The following is a 15,616-nucleotide window of genomic DNA, read 5'->3' on the forward strand; positions in this document are numbered from 1 at the left end:
TTATATCTCTGTACAACATTAATGAAACAATAAAAGAAATGAATGTTCATTACATAGTTTTCGTATCCAATTTTCTCTGGAAAATAGAGCATTATAAAAATGTCTGCTTAGGCTTACCAGCTGTACATAATAATCTTAGATTTTAAATAGAAAATATTATATACATCAAAATAAAGATTAGAGAACTACAGCATTCCCTCATCCTGTCCTTTTCTCCAATGCTGGATGTTCAGATCCTTTTGTAATCTACTGGAGGTCACCTTCTCCCTCCCTGGACAAGGATCACCCTTAATAAGACATCTACTGGAGTTTCCTAAGGCAATGCACCATGGGCTGAGGACACAAAGACCAATAATAGTGTCTCCCCGTAACCTAACAGTCAATATAATAGGTGTGAAAATAGATACAGGCACAGAGTTAGATGCATAGAAGGATATAGAAGGGGATCAGGGAAGGCTTCCTTAAGGAGAGCACAGCTAAGCTGCATTTTAAAAGATAAGAACTGGCCAAGTCAAGAAAAGTAGGATGGTGGAAACTACAGGAACATAGAAGGATCTTTGTGTCTGTGCAAGAGTTAAAGGGGCTTCCAAAATATGATGGTGGAAAGCTAACAACCCCTAATGCATCCTTTCCTTACATCTCCTTGAAATACTAAACATTAACACACACACACACACACACACGTTCTTATAATATTTTAACAACAAATGGAAACTAGTAATACTTTTTAACAGCCTGTGAGATTCTAGGAGAAATTTTCACTAAGCCAAACTTGTAGAATCTGATAAAGGAGGAAAAATCAGAGGGAAAAGGCAGTAAAAAATTTCCACCTCAATCCAGTCCTCATCCTGTCTCCTTGCATATTCTTGTTGTGGAAAATAAGACCACAGATTCAGAAATTAGAAATAAAACCTTTATGGTTTATAAAAACTGCATGGCAGGAAGGAAGGTGGGGAGTGTTCACCATTCAGAGGCTGGAAACCCAGCATCCCAGCTTCTTAATATATTAAATTTACAGGATTTCTTTTGTTTTTATTTTATTTTTGTTGTTGAGAATATACACATAACATACACCAATTCAACAATTTCTACTGTACAATTCAGTGACATTGATTGCATTCTTTGAGTTGTGCATTCTCTCTCTCCTTTTCTGAGTTAACGTTAACTAACTGTCCCCTAAGTTCCCTGTCTAATCTTTTGAGTTGCTATTGTCAATTTGATCCCATACAGATAGATCTTAAAAGAGCAAGATGCTCAAGACAGACATTCTTTACTAGTTAAGCTAAAATACTGTTTGGTTTTAAGAAAACTTCAGGGCATATTTTAGGTTTAAGGTTTAAAGAATATCTCAGAGCAATAGTTTCAGGGATTCATCCAGCCTTCATGGCTCCAGAAAATCTGGAGAGGACAGCTGAGCTGCATTTTAAAAGATAGTAAGAACTGGCCAAGTCAAGAAAATTCTCTTCTGCATTTTCTCCCTTTTGATTAAGATTCTTCTACAGACTTTTTGATCAAAATGTTCAGTAATGGTACCTGGGCACCATCCAGCTCTTTTGGTCTCATGGCAAAGGGGGAGGTTGTTCATGGGCGCAATTAGCTACACATTCCATTTCCTCCTCCTATTCTTGACTCTCCTTCTTTCTCTATTGTTCCAGGCAAATAGAGACCAATTGTTATGCCTTGGATGGCCACTTACAATCTTTTAAGACCCCAGGCACTATGCATCAAACTCCTGTTCTAGGAGGTAAAACAGATGCACTAAGCATATTATTAGGCCAATTAACTGGGATGCCCCATGAAATCATGACTGTAAATGTCCAAACCAAGAAACCAAACTCCATGAGGTTTTTGGTTGTACATAAGCAGCCCTTAGAGCTACTTTTTTTTTTTTTTTTCCGTTGCTGTAAATTTATCACACAACTTTTGCCAATTCAACTTTTTACAGGTATACAATTTGTTGTTCTTGTTAGGTGCCATTGAGTCAGTTCTGATTCACAGTGATTCTTTGTACAATAGAACAAAACATTGCCAAGCCCCACGCCATCCTCACAATCCTTGCTATATTTGAGCCCATTATTGCAGCCACTGTGTCAATCCATCTTACTGAGGGTCTTCCTCTTTTTTGCTGACCCTCTACTAAGCATGATGTCCTTCTCCAGGGACTGGTCCCTCCTGATAACAAGTCCAAAATATGTGAGACAGTCTCACCATTCTTGCTTTTTTTTTTTTTTGTACTTTAGATGGTTTACAGAGCAAACTAGCTTCTCATTAAACAATTAATACACATACTATCTTGTAACATTTGTTGCCAACCCCACGAAATGTCAACACTCTCCCCTTCCCCACCTTGTGTTCTCCATTACCAGCTTTCCTGTCCCCTCCTGCCTTCTCATCCTTGCCCGTGGGCTGGTGTGCCCATTTAGTCTCGTTTTGTTTTATGGACCTGTCTAATCTTTGGCTGAAGGGTGAACCTTAGGAATGACTTCATTACTGTCTGGGCGCCATACTCTAGGGGTTTCTCCAATCTCTGTCAGACCAGTAAGTCTGGTCTTTTTTTGTGTGTGTGTTAGAATTTTGTTCTACATTTTTCTCCAGCACTGTCCAGTACCCTCTACTGTGATCCCTGTCAGAGCAGTTGGTGGTGGTAACTGGGCACCATCTAGTTGTGCTGGACTCAGTCCGGTGGATCGCCATCCTTGCTTCTAAAGAGCATTCAGGCTGTACTTTTTCCAAGACAGATTTGTTCATTCTTCTGGCAGACCATGCTATATTCAATATTCCTTGCCAACACCGTAATTCAAAAGCATCAATTCTTCTTCAGTCTTTCTTATTCATTGTCCAGCTTTCACATGCATGTGAGGCAATCGAAAATACCATGGCTTGGGTACACCTTAGTCCTTAGTCCTTAGAATGACATCTTTATTTTAGCACTTTAAAGAGCTCTTTTGCAGCAGATTTGCCCAATGCAATGCATCATTGGATTTTTTTTTTTTTTTTTTTTTTTTTTTTTTTAGTAATTTTTATTTTGCTTTAAGTGAAAGTTTACAAATCAGGTTAGTCTCTCTCACAAAAACCCATATACACCTTGCTACACACTCCCAATTACTCTCCCCCTAATGAGACTTTTTTTAATGAGACAGCCTGCTCTCTCCCTCCACTCTCTATTTTCGTGTCCATTTCACCAGCTTCTAACCCCCTCCACCCTCTCATCTCCCCTCCAGGCAGGAGATGCCAACATAGTCTCAAGTGTCCACCTGATATCATTGGATTTTTTTGACTGCTGCTTTTTTTTTTTCAAGGACGTTGATTGTGGATCCAAGTAAAATGCAATCTTTGACAACTTCAAAATTTTCTCCATTTATCATGATGTTGCTTATTGGTCCAGTTGTGAGGATTTTTGCTCTTTATGTTGAGGTGTAATCCATACTGAAAGCTGTGGTCTTTGATCATCATTAGTAAGGGCTTCAAGTCCTGTTCACTTTCAACAAGCAAGGCTGTGTCATCTGCATATTGAAGGTTGTTTATGAGCCTTCCTCCAATCCTGATGCCCCATTCTTCTTCACATAGTGCAGCTTCTCAGATTACTTGCTCAACATACATGGTGAATAAGTATGGTGAAAGGATACAACCCTGACGTGCACCTTTGTTGACTTTAAACCACGCAGTATCCCATTGTTCTGTTTGAACGACTGCCTCTTGGTCTATGTACAGGTTTCTCATGATCACAATTAAGTGTTCTGGAATCCCTCTTCTTCACAATATTATCTGTAATTTGTTATGATCCACACAGTTGAATGCCTCTGCATAGTCAATAAAATACAGGGAAACATCTTTCTGGTGTTCTCTGCTTTCAGCCAAGATTCATCTGAGATCAGCAATGATATCCTTTGTTCCACATCCTCTTCTAAATCTAGCTTGAACTTCTGGCAGTTCACTGTTGATGTACTGCTGCAACTGCTTTAAAAGATCTTCAGCAAAATTACATACATGTGATATTAATGATATTATTTGATAATTTCCATATTCTGTTGGACCACCTTTCTTTGGAACGGGCACAAATATGGATCTCTTCCAGTTGGTTGGCCAGGTAGCTCTCTTCCAAATATCTTGGCATAGACCAGTTACTGCTTCCTGCTCTGCATCAGTTTGTTGAAACATTCTCTCTTGGTATTCTGTCAATTCCTGGAGCCTTGTTTTTCACCAGTGCCTTCAGTGCAGCTTGGACTTCTTCCTTCTGTACCTTAAGTTCTCCTGATACGGTTGAACGTCAACCAATTCTTTTTGGTACAGTGACTCTATGTATTCCTTCCATCTTCTTTTGATGCTTCCTGTGTCGTTTAGTATTTTCCCTGTAGAATCCTTCAATACTGCAGCTTGGGGCTTGACTTTTTTCTTCAGTTCTTTCAACTTGAGAAATGCCAAGCACGTTCTTCCCTTTTGGTTTTTTATCTCCAGGTCTTTGCACATTTCGTTATAACACTTTACTTTGTCTTCTGTAGCCAACCTTTGAAATCTTCTGTTCCACTCTTTTACTTCATTTCTTCCATTTGCTTTACTTATTCAACATTCAAGAGCAAGTTTCAGAGACTCTTCTGACATCCGTTTTGGTCTTTTCTTTCTTTTCTGTGTTTTTAAGGACTTTTTGCTTTCTTCATGTATGATGTCCTAGATTTCATTCCACAACTTGTCTGATCTTCAGTCATTAGTGTTCAAGGCATCAAGTCTATCCTTGAGGTGGTCTCTAAATTCAGGTGGGCTATACTGAAGTTTGCACTTTGGCTCTTGTGGACTTGTTCTAATTTTCTTCAACTTGAACTTGCATATGAGCAATTGATGGTCTATTTCCACAGTCAGCCCCTGGCTTTATTCTGACTGATATCGAGCTTTTCCATCACCTCTTTCCATAGATGTAGTCGATTTGATTCCTGTGTATTTCATCTGGCAAGGTCCACCTGTATAATTACTATTTTTGTTGGTAAAAAAAGTATTTGCAATGAAGAAGTCATTGGTCTTGGAAAATTCTATCATGCAATCAGCGTTGTTTCAATCACCAAGGCTATATTTGCCAACTACTGATCCTTCTTTGTTTCCAACTTCCGCATTCCAATCCCTAGTAATTATCAATGCGTCTTGATTGCATGGTTGATCAATTTCGGACTGCAGAAGTTGATAAAAATCTTCAGTTTCTTCATCCTTGGCATTAGTGGTTGGTGCACAAATTTGAGTAATAGTCATATTAACTGGTCTTCCTTGTAGGGGTATGGATATTATCCTGTTACTATCAGCGTTGTATTTCAGGAAAGATCCTCAAATGTTCTTTTTGACGATGAATGGGATGCCATTACTCTTCAATTTGTCATTCCCGGCAGAGTAGACCACATGATTTTCTGATTCAAAATGGCCAATACCAGTCCATTTCAGCTCACTAATGCCTAGGATATGGATCTTTATGCATTCCATTTCACTTTTGACGGCTTACAATTTTCCTAGATTCATACTTCGTACATTCCATGTTCTGATTATTAATGGATGTTTGTATCAGTTTCTTCTTATTTTGAGTCATGCCAACTTTCTGACAGCAATTACAACTTATTGACAGAAATTACAATAATTGGCTGTGCAACCCTACCTTAATCAACACAAGATTTCCATCACTGTTACCCCTCGCCTTTCCCTCTGCCTTCTGCTCCTGGTAATCACTAATAAACTTTGTTCTCTTTACATTTGTCTGCTCTTGTCTTTTTATATAAGTGAGGTCAAACAATATTTGTCCTTTTGTGATTGACTTATTTCACTCAGCATATCCTCCAGCTCTGTTCATTTTGTAGCATATATCAAGAATTCATTTCTCCTGCTGGCTGAGTAGTATTCCACTGTATGTAAGTACCACATTTTATTTATCCATTCATCTGTTGATGGGCATTTATGTTGTTTTCACCTTTTGGCTATTGTGAATAGTTCTTCAATGAACATTGGTGTACAAGTCTCTGAGTCTCTGCTTTCAAGTCTTTTGGGTACATACCTAAAAGTGGGATTGCTGGGTCATATGTTAGTAGTACATCGATGGGGAGTTGCCAGAAACTCCAGTCGAATTCAGAAGAGGATGTGGAATGAAGGATATCATTACTGATGTCAGATGGATCTTGGCTTAAAGCAGAGAACACAATAAAAGATATTTACCTGTGTTTAATTGACTATGCAAAGGCATTCAACTGTGTGATTCATAACAAATTGTGGATAACATTGTGAAGAATAATAATTCCAGAACATTTCATGGAACCTGTAACTAGAACAAGAGGCAGTCATTCGAACAGAACAAGGGGATGCTGCGTGGCTTAAAATCAGAAAAGGTTTTCATCAGGGTTGCATCCTTCCACCATACTTATTCAATCCGTATGCTGAGCAAATAACCTGAGAAGATGAACTATATGAAGAATCAGGCATCAGAACTGGAGGAAGATTCACAAATAATGCTCAACAGGCAGATGACAACCTTGCTTGCTGAAAGCACTTAAACTGCTGAAGATCAAAGACTACAGCCTTCTATATGGATGACACCTCAACTTAAAGAAAGTGAATATCCTCACAACTGGACCAATCAGCAACATCATGATAAACAGAGAAAATACTGAAGTTGTCAAAGATTTCATTTTACCTGGATCCACAATTAGCACCCATGGAAATAGCAGTCAGGATATCAAACGATATATTGCATTGGGTAAATCTGCTGCAAAAGACCTCTTTAAAGTGTTAAAAAGCAAAGATGTCACTTTGAGAACTAAGGTGTGCCTGATCCAAGCCGTGGTATTTTCGATTGCCTCATATGCATGCAAAAGCTAGACAATGAATAAGGAAGACTGAAGAAGAATTGATGCCTTTGAATTGTGGTGTTGCTGAAAAATATTGAATATACCACAGACTGCTGGAAGAATGAATAAATCTGTCTTGGAAGAAGTACAGTCAGAATGCTCCTTAGAAGCGAGGAGGGTGAGATTTTGTCTCATGTACTTTAGACATGTTATTAGGAGGGAGTCCCTGGAGGGCATTGCCCTTGGTAAAGTAGAGGGTCAGATTTTGTCACATGTACTTTGGACATGTTATTAGGAGGGACATTAGAAGAACATTGTTCTTGGTAAAGTAGAGTGTCAGTGAAAAAGAGGAAGATCTTCAAGGAGATGGATTGACAGTGGCAGGAACGATGGGGTCAAATATAACAATGATTGTGAGGATGGCGCAGTATCAGGCAGTGTTTCATTCTGTTTCATTATGAGTGGGAACAGGCTTGATGGCATCTAACAACAACACGGTAGTTCTATTTTTAGCTTTTTGAGGAACTGCAACAGTGTTTTCTGCAAAGGCTGTAACATTTTGCATTCCCACCCTATTTGTCTTTTTGTTATTAAGTTGTCAAAGTTTTATACGTATTTTGGTTATTATGTTTTTGTTGGATATATAATTTCTGAAGATATTCTCTCAGTTGGTAGCTTGTCTTTTCACTTTTTTGGTAAAGTCTTTTGATGGGTAAAGTTTTTAAATTTTATGAGTTCCCATTTAGTTTGTCTTACACTGTTTGTGCTTTTGTTATTATATTAGATAACCCATTGTGAAAAGCTAGGCCTGACAGCATTGCCCTTCTTGTTCTTCTAAAAATTTTATGGTTTTAGTTTGCACATTTAGGTACTTAAATCCATTTTGAATTTGTTTTTGTGTATGGTGTGAGGCATGGATCCTGTTTCACCTTTCTGTATGTGGAAATACAATTTTCCCAGCATCACTTATTGAACACACTCTTCTTTCCCCATCAAATGGACTTAGCACGCTTGTCAAAAATCAGTTGACCATAGATGTGTGGATTTATTTCTGAACTCTCAATTACATTCCATTGGTCGATGTGTCTTTTGTTATAAAAGTACCAGGCTGTTTTGATTACCATAGCTGTACAGCATGTTTTAAAATCAGAAAGTGTGAGTCCCCCTACTTTGTTCTTCTCTTTCAATATTGGTGTAGCTATTTGGGGCCTCTTGCCACTCCATATAAAGTTGAAGATTGGTTTTTCTATTTCCGTAATGAAGGCTGTTGGAATTTTGACTGGGATTGCATTGACATCTTAACAATATTAAGTCTTCCAATCCATGAACTTGGAATATCTTTCCATTTATTTAAGTCTTCTTTAATCTCTTTCAGCAGTGTTTTACAGTTTTCGTTGTATAAATCCTTCATGTTCCTTGCTAGATTTATTCCTAGGTATTTTATTCTCTTTGATGCTATTGTAAATGGAATTGTTTCCTCAATTTCCCTTTCAGATTTCTCATTACTGGTGTATAGAAACCCAACTGATTTTTTTTTTTTTTTTGTAACCTTGTACTCTGCAACTTTGCTAAATTCCTCTATTAGCTCTAGAAGTTTTCTTGTGGACTCTTTGGGATTTTCTATGTATAAGATCATATCATCTACAAATAGAAATAATTTTACTTCTTTCCAATCTGGATACCTTTTTATTTCTTTTTCTTGTCTTACTGCTCTGCTTAGGACTTCTAATACAATATTGTATAGAAGTGGCAAGAGGGGGCACCCTTATCTTGTTCCCAGTTTCAGTGGGAAAGATCTCAGTCTTTCTCCATTAAGTATGATGTTGGCTATTGGTTTTTCCATATATGCCCTGAATCACATTGAGAAATTCCCTTTTATCCCACTCTTTTTAGGGTTTTCATCAGGAAAGGACGTTGCACTTTATTGAATGCTTTCTCTGTATCCATGTAGATGATCATGTGATTCTTTCCCTTTGTTCTATTGATGTGGTGTATTGTCCCCATCTCTTTTGATGATGCTCTCCACTCTCAGCCATTCAACAGTGTAGAAAGTGACCTATGTAAGCCTTAGTTTTTTTTTTTGTAAATATAAAAAAGGACACTTTTGAGAGATTAGATGTATATCATTGCTTATCTTCTATGTATCTCAGCCTCCTGAGGTTAACATATTCTCGCAAGTTACTGTAACATGATTAATTTTTGTCTTCAGCAAGTGACTTTGGAAACTACAAGGCCCATGTTCAATGAAGGGAATCACAATTCCAATAACATGAATATTGCCTATAAACACTCAGTGTTAATCTTGAAGCTGTATGGAAATGATAGATAGGAGGGTAGAGGAGATTGCTGTTAAAAAGTCTCTAGCTGCAGACATCTAAAATCAGTCCCTAATACACTCCTCACAATGACTAAAAATAAAAGGGCATGAGTACCTCCTGCTCTCCCAACTACCACCCACTTCTATACCTCTTTCAGGCTGCTCATTTGGGGCTTTTTTCCACCTCTTTAGCTGTTAACATCCTTTTTAATATGGCCCACAAAGAGTATAAATGATTGGATGGGAGAGTTAGAGTGATTCTTTATGGGACCTTCTCTGAATCTTGTAACCCACACTCCAAAGGACAGCCCCAGGGCATTGAACTCACTAGAGGTGTTCCTAGACTCACAGCGTTGAAGGGCAGCCAAGGTGACAATACCCGAGGGTACCAACAACATAACACAATTAAACCACCTACATTTATAACGGTGTCGCTGAATAACTGAAGTAAATTTATTTCTGATTTAAGAATCATGAAAGAGAAACATGAACTCTCACATTACAGAAATAGCAGTAAAATAAAATACACAGGGATGGGGTTTGGGTGATAACAAGAGCAAAGTAAAATAGCAAATGAAAAATAGTAACTTTTAACTTTAAATACAAAGGTGAAGCAATTTAATAGGGAATTTTGTTAATAAGAAAAATATATGTCCCATGTCTTCATTACATACTGTACAAAATAAAATATTGCACCTTTAAGTCATATAATAAATATATACAAAGTATTTTACAAATGATCTTTCTTTTAATTTAAAAACCTTTAACTATCAAGTGCGATCGATGATTGAAAACTCCTGGGCTGGTGTAGCCTCTTCACTTTCCCCATCCATCCCCAACCACCAAACCATCCACGTACAGTAGTGCTCATCCCAGTGTCAGTGAGGCTGAAGTCACAACAAGAGAGACCTGGTGTTCAGAATATGGTAGATAGACTCAGCAAGCTCGCCCACACAAAAATCGAAAGCTACAATGCATTCTTCGCTTATTATTGACTAGGGACTAGGTCCAGCACAACCTGCTTCAGGTAACTTTGTTGCCAAACAGGCTGCTGACAGCATGTGTACAGACAGCTGGGACACTAAATTAGGAAGTGTGCCCACTTACTGGGAGCTGTCTGCCAGCTAAAGCCATAAGTGGTAGTATATGAGGGAAAGATCCCCATAACTAAATCAGCTTCAGAACTTAAAATTGAATGCCAGCGTTAATTAACTTCAGCAGCAACGTTTACTCCAAACTTAACCTCCACCCTGACATTATCACTGGCACCAGCATTGGCACCAATCCAAGCCCAACTCAACCCTGACCTAACCTGGCCCTAACTCTAACCCCTAAAGCCAACTCTATCCTTAGCCCTAACTTAACTTCCATTCTTATCTAACCCAATCCTAGCCCTAATCCTAAAACTAAAGCTAACCCTAACAGTATTTCCCAAATTCTGGACCAAATGCTAAGGCTAACCTCTAGTTCTAAGTCTAACCTCTGGCCTAACTCTAATTCACTTCGGATTTACTGGCAAATCAACTGTAATTAAAACATTTGTTGTAAACAATTATTTTTAACTATCATGCTTCATATTTACTTTCTTATAATTTTTCCAAAATAAAAATCCTTAGGAATACTATTTGATGCATAAATTAGGTCTGGTAAGGGTTTGATTTTCTGTTTGTGTGCAAGAGAATAGTGCTTAGAAAAAGTTCTATTCACAGCTCCTAAAAGAAAGCTTTGGATATTACTTAAAAATCAGTAGAAAAGTTAACTTTCCCACTCCTTTGATTTCCATGACGCCTCATTTGGTCACAGACAGATTTCCATAGTTGCAAAACTGGCTGCCACATCTACTCTGTGTTTTTTCCTGTGGGTGCAGGAGCAAGGACAAGATGCCACTTGCCCCCCCCCCCCGCCCCCAATAAATCCTCAGGTCGGTCTGTGTTAAGCAGGCCTGTCCAGAGTGATTGCCTCTTTTTCATAGCCTCAACCAGACCAGTTGCCGTCGAATCAGTTCTGACTCATGGCAACCCCATAGGTGTCAGAGTAGAACTGTGCTCCATACGGTTTTCAATGGCTGTGATCTCTCAGAAGCAGATCACCAGGGCTTTTTTCCAAGGCACTTCTGTGACCTTCAACCTCTAACCTTTTGTTCGCAGCTGAGTGCTTAACTGCGCCACTTAGTGCCAACATTTTTAATAACTACTGGCCAGAGCTTCTAAAGTGTAAATCCCTTATAAACCTGTTGAAATCCTAAAACTTGAGAGAGAAGGAAGTCATCAATTGTTGTGTCTCCCAAGTCTCCAGGATGGACTACTCTATGCTAGTCTACGAATCCCAAGAAAGAAGCAGCGTGTGGTGGTGTGTTCCCGGTCTTGCTGTTTTCCTGCTGAGAAAGACATGGCGAGGACCAAGTGCAATGGCATGTGTGCCAATGTATCATGGCTAGTCCTGGAATACATTGCTTAAAAGAGCTGAAGTTAAAATACCAGCCGTGGGAAAATGTCACTTGACAAAATTTTAACAGTGGTGTTTTTGCATCAATTTCTGTTTGATTGTGGAATCTAGTCTTTTAAGACAGTCATGTTTTTGAACCAGCCACGTGGGGAAAAGAGCTTTTAGGTTTTTCTTTTATCTTCACAGCAGCATCATGACCCCGCCAAAGGTTTATCCTTCTTGACATGACTGGCAGCACCTCTGTTTGTAGAGGTCTATGGAACACAAATTAAGATGCTTTACAAACATACAGTAGTGAGTGGTGTCTGTGCAGTCTCCTGCAAAAAAGGAAAAAAAAAAATCCATAATATGTAGCTCATTAGACAAAAAAACAAAAAACCCAAACTAGTTGCCGTTGAGTTAATTCTGACTCATAGTGACCCTATGTGTGTCAGAGCAGAACTGTGCTCCATAGGGTTTTCAATGGCTATGATCTTTTGGAAGTAGATTACCAGGTCATTCTTCCAAGGCACCTTTGGGTGGATTTGAACTACCAACCTTTAGGTTAGAAGCGAGAACTTTAGAAACCTAGTTAAAAAAAAAAAAATCATTTGATTTTATAAAAAGCTATAAATTGAGATCACAGAGTGAGAAGAAATAAGTGGCCTTTCCTTGCTCTCTGGGGACCTCACAGTCCTGCTGGTCCATGCTGCCCCTCTCAGTGGTTAGAATAGAAGTGCTTACCTTTTAGGAGGTCATGGACCCCCTGGAAAACTTATGAAAGCTATGGACCTGCTAGCTAGAAATATACACATACGTACTAAATATTACACATATTTTCAGGATATTTGCATATCTATACAAGCCCATTCATGGTACCCCTGTCTCCGAGGATGAGGCTACAGGAAGAAGGGAAGTCTGAGAAGAGGCTGCCAGTGATTGTTAGCAAGGCAGCGACCAGTGTCACTGACAGCCTACTGATTCAACTATTTCTGCTCTAAAGAACATGGTGTCACATCCACACCAAAGTAGCTCATCTTCTAATATCCCAAGCTGCCACCACCCCCTCGGAATGGCCCTTCAGGTGTGAGATGGAGGAGGGAAGCATCACCCGGGTCTGGTTTGGACAAAGTGTCTGGGGTAGTGGTGATACCTGAGCGGGGTACGTACTATCACAGGAAGGCCCAAGACAGTGCCGCCAGGAAGTTGGCTTCTTTTGCTGCCCACAGTGTCTCTCAGCCACAGGTCTGCAGCTCGTTCTGTGCACACAGTCCACCTTCCGAGCCTGGAAGCCCCTGCCACAGGCTGTTGTACAGGGCCTCCAGGGGCCTGTGCGCCAACACACATCACAGGCCCCTGACGAGCAGTTCCTTCTAAAGGTAGGGGGTCTGAAATGAAACAAGCAGAGAACGGGAGAGGCGGGATGCCACCTCTTTCTAGGATCAAGCCTTTTACCCTACTATATATTTAATGTACTGAAAGGTTTCACAATTACAACCCTATTCATTAGGAAACAGATTTGCACTGCCCGTGGTTGGCTAAGCAAAGTAGCGATGCAATGATGATCATAATACAGAGCATTAGATTACTTCGGGGCATAGACTATTTTCAAGCCATTAAGAATGACCCTACACTCTAAGTTAACCCCAGATGTACCAGGAAGTTTCTGGAGACTGTCACGGATGCATGACGGGAGAAGGCCTCATTTAAGAGATGAAAGAAATCTTAAGATTTAATTTAAGAAAACTTATTTAAGGCTTTTCATGTGCCAGGCACATGGGTATGGGAGAGTACAGATGGGCAAAACAGCCCCAGTGCCAAAAAAAAAAAAAATTAATCTATGGTAAGAATCAACAAGTGACCAAACCACCACCAAGAGAGGAGCCAACGGTGAGGACGCACACTCTTCTCACACATGGAGAAAAAAGATCAGTCGGAGAATGCGGATGCAAACATTCTTGCCACTGGAAAAGTTTCTCCTCTTGCACTGATGGTGTATGTAAGGTGTCTCTGTCTTAGATGCTTCAGCTAAGACAGAGACCAACCCTTCACCTTGATGCCACACAGCCTAGAATTTACTGGAAAATGACAAGATTTCTTACCACCTATGGCTGAGATTCCCTGCTTAGATGTGCCACAGAGAAGGCATTACAAGCAAACCCTGGGTTTCCACTGACTTCCAACACCAAGTCAGGGCAGACACATCAAAAGATATAGTACCCAGATAAGCTGGAGCAGATCAATTTAGGCAAGGAAGGGAAGGACTACCCATAATAAACCATTTCAATTTTGTTAATACCTCTTAAGTTTTCTAAGCATTTGAAACATATTCTGGTATGAGTATGCGTTTCTATGTGTGCAATCTTGTCTGCTAAGAGAAGCTCTTTCAGGCTTGCATTTAGGTCACACCACGGCTTGTTAGGAGCTACCAAAAACCATCTGCGAAGATGGTTTCCTTAGCCTTTAAAACAGAACAGAAAGGTAATGTCCTCTGACTTTTAAAAAGACATTTACCCTGCTGGGTAGAACCACCTTACTGGACCTGTTTGGGGTTATCTGCCCTTGCTCCCTAGGTGAAGGCTTCTGGAAGATATATTTGTACTACACAAGGATAATGTACTGGAAGAAGACCTTCAATGTAGTCTGGTTCAATAATTGTCTTTCTCCCAGGAATCTGGAGGTTGCTGGAACAAGACATGTAAACCTGAAGGCTGGAGTGGTAGTGGCCATATTCTGCCATGTAGGCAAGAGATGTAGAGAAAACCAGTTTACAGAAAGAACAGAGAATGAAGCAGAAACCTTTGTCCTGGGAAATCTTTTTCCATTATTTCTTTTTTAAATTTTCCACCCTTCCATTTCTCTCCCATATCTCTTTTCCAAAACCCAATTTAATTAGCTATTGTTGCTGTTATTATTAAGTGCTGTTGAGTCAGTTTTGCCGCATAGCAACTCCATGTGACAGAGTATTGCTCCCCCGTGGGTTTCCTAGGCTGTGTATCTATCTGTCTATGAGCAAATTGCCGGATCTTTCTACTGCAGAGCCACTGGGTGGGTTTGAACCACCAACCTTTCAGTTAGCTGCTGAGCACTTAACCATTGCACCACGAGGGCTCCTAATCAGCTATTTTATCTCCCAAAAAATCTCTCCATGTTTTTTAATCTTCTCCATATTTTCTGCATCTTAATTTTGCTCCCTTTGCATGAGAATGTATAGCATATCCAAGGAACCAAAAGAAGGCCAATATAGTTGGAACATGAAGAATGAAAGAAGTAAGGTCTTGGATGAGGCTATGGAGGGAGATAAGACCTCACCATGCACTATTTATAGGCCACATTAAGAATTTTAGTCAATCTTCTTCCTAAGAGCAAATGAAGCTTCTCACGTGATTTAATCTAGCAGGGAAATGGGTTGTGGTATGATCAGAAAGGCATTTTGGAAAGGATCATTCCAGCTACAGTGTGGAGACTGGATTGGAGAGGAGCATCAATGGAGGAAGACCAGATAGATGGCTATGGGAGTGGACCAGGTAAAATATGATGGTGGCCTCAGTAATGGTGCTAGAATTGGAAAAAAGTGGTGGATTCAAGGAAAAAAAGAAAAAAAAAAAACAGCTAGAGCATATAAAAAGTAATCTGAGAAGTATAAAATAAAACTAGATATAATTTTTCATCCATCAGATTAGCAAACATTTTTCACACTGAAAACCTATAGAATGTTGATGACAAAAGTGGGGAGGGCACTCTCATACACTGTTGGTATAGACATTTTGATGGTAATTTGGTAGTATCAAAATAAGCATGCCTGTCAATTCAATTTACATCTAAGAATTTACCCTATAATTTATCCCCATGTGCACAAAGAGATATGTTCCAGTATGTTTACTGTAGCATTTGTTGGCGATGGCAAAAAATTTGAAGCAATCAAATGTCCATCAGCATGTAATATTAAATATAACGATTAAAAAGAATAAAATGAATCTTTACATACTAAGAAAAAGTCCATAACATTGTTAAACGGAAAAAACAAGTTTCAGGAAAATATGTATGGCATGTTAAAAAAAATTCA

The 15,616-nt window shown here is 39.3% G+C and overlaps 1 protein-coding gene across 2 annotated transcripts in view; it reads right to left on the reverse strand.

Moving 5' to 3' along the window:
* Positions 1-9,562: 9,562 nt before the first annotated feature.
* The window catches only part of ADAMTSL3 (ADAMTS like 3), a 419,630-nt gene continuing 413,576 nt past the window's right edge, over positions 9,563-15,616 (reverse strand). Inside the window, exons 29-30 of one of the 2 annotated variants that reach the window (XM_049906188.1) lie at positions 12,721-12,938; positions 9,563-11,888 (exon numbers count right to left, since the gene is read on the reverse strand). In XM_049906188.1, the coding sequence (XP_049762145.1) occupies positions 11,782-11,888; positions 12,721-12,938 (325 nt within the window). In that variant the 3' untranslated portion in view covers positions 9,563-11,781. Of the gene's footprint in view, positions 11,889-12,703; positions 12,939-15,616 lie in introns of both variants that reach the window. The other variant, XM_049852500.1, reaches the window with a different exon arrangement.

The sequence above is a fragment of the Elephas maximus genome, chromosome 13 (genome assembly GCF_024166365.1).
Source record: "Elephas maximus indicus isolate mEleMax1 chromosome 13, mEleMax1 primary haplotype, whole genome shotgun sequence".
NCBI lineage: Eukaryota > Metazoa > Chordata > Mammalia > Proboscidea > Elephantidae > Elephas > Elephas maximus.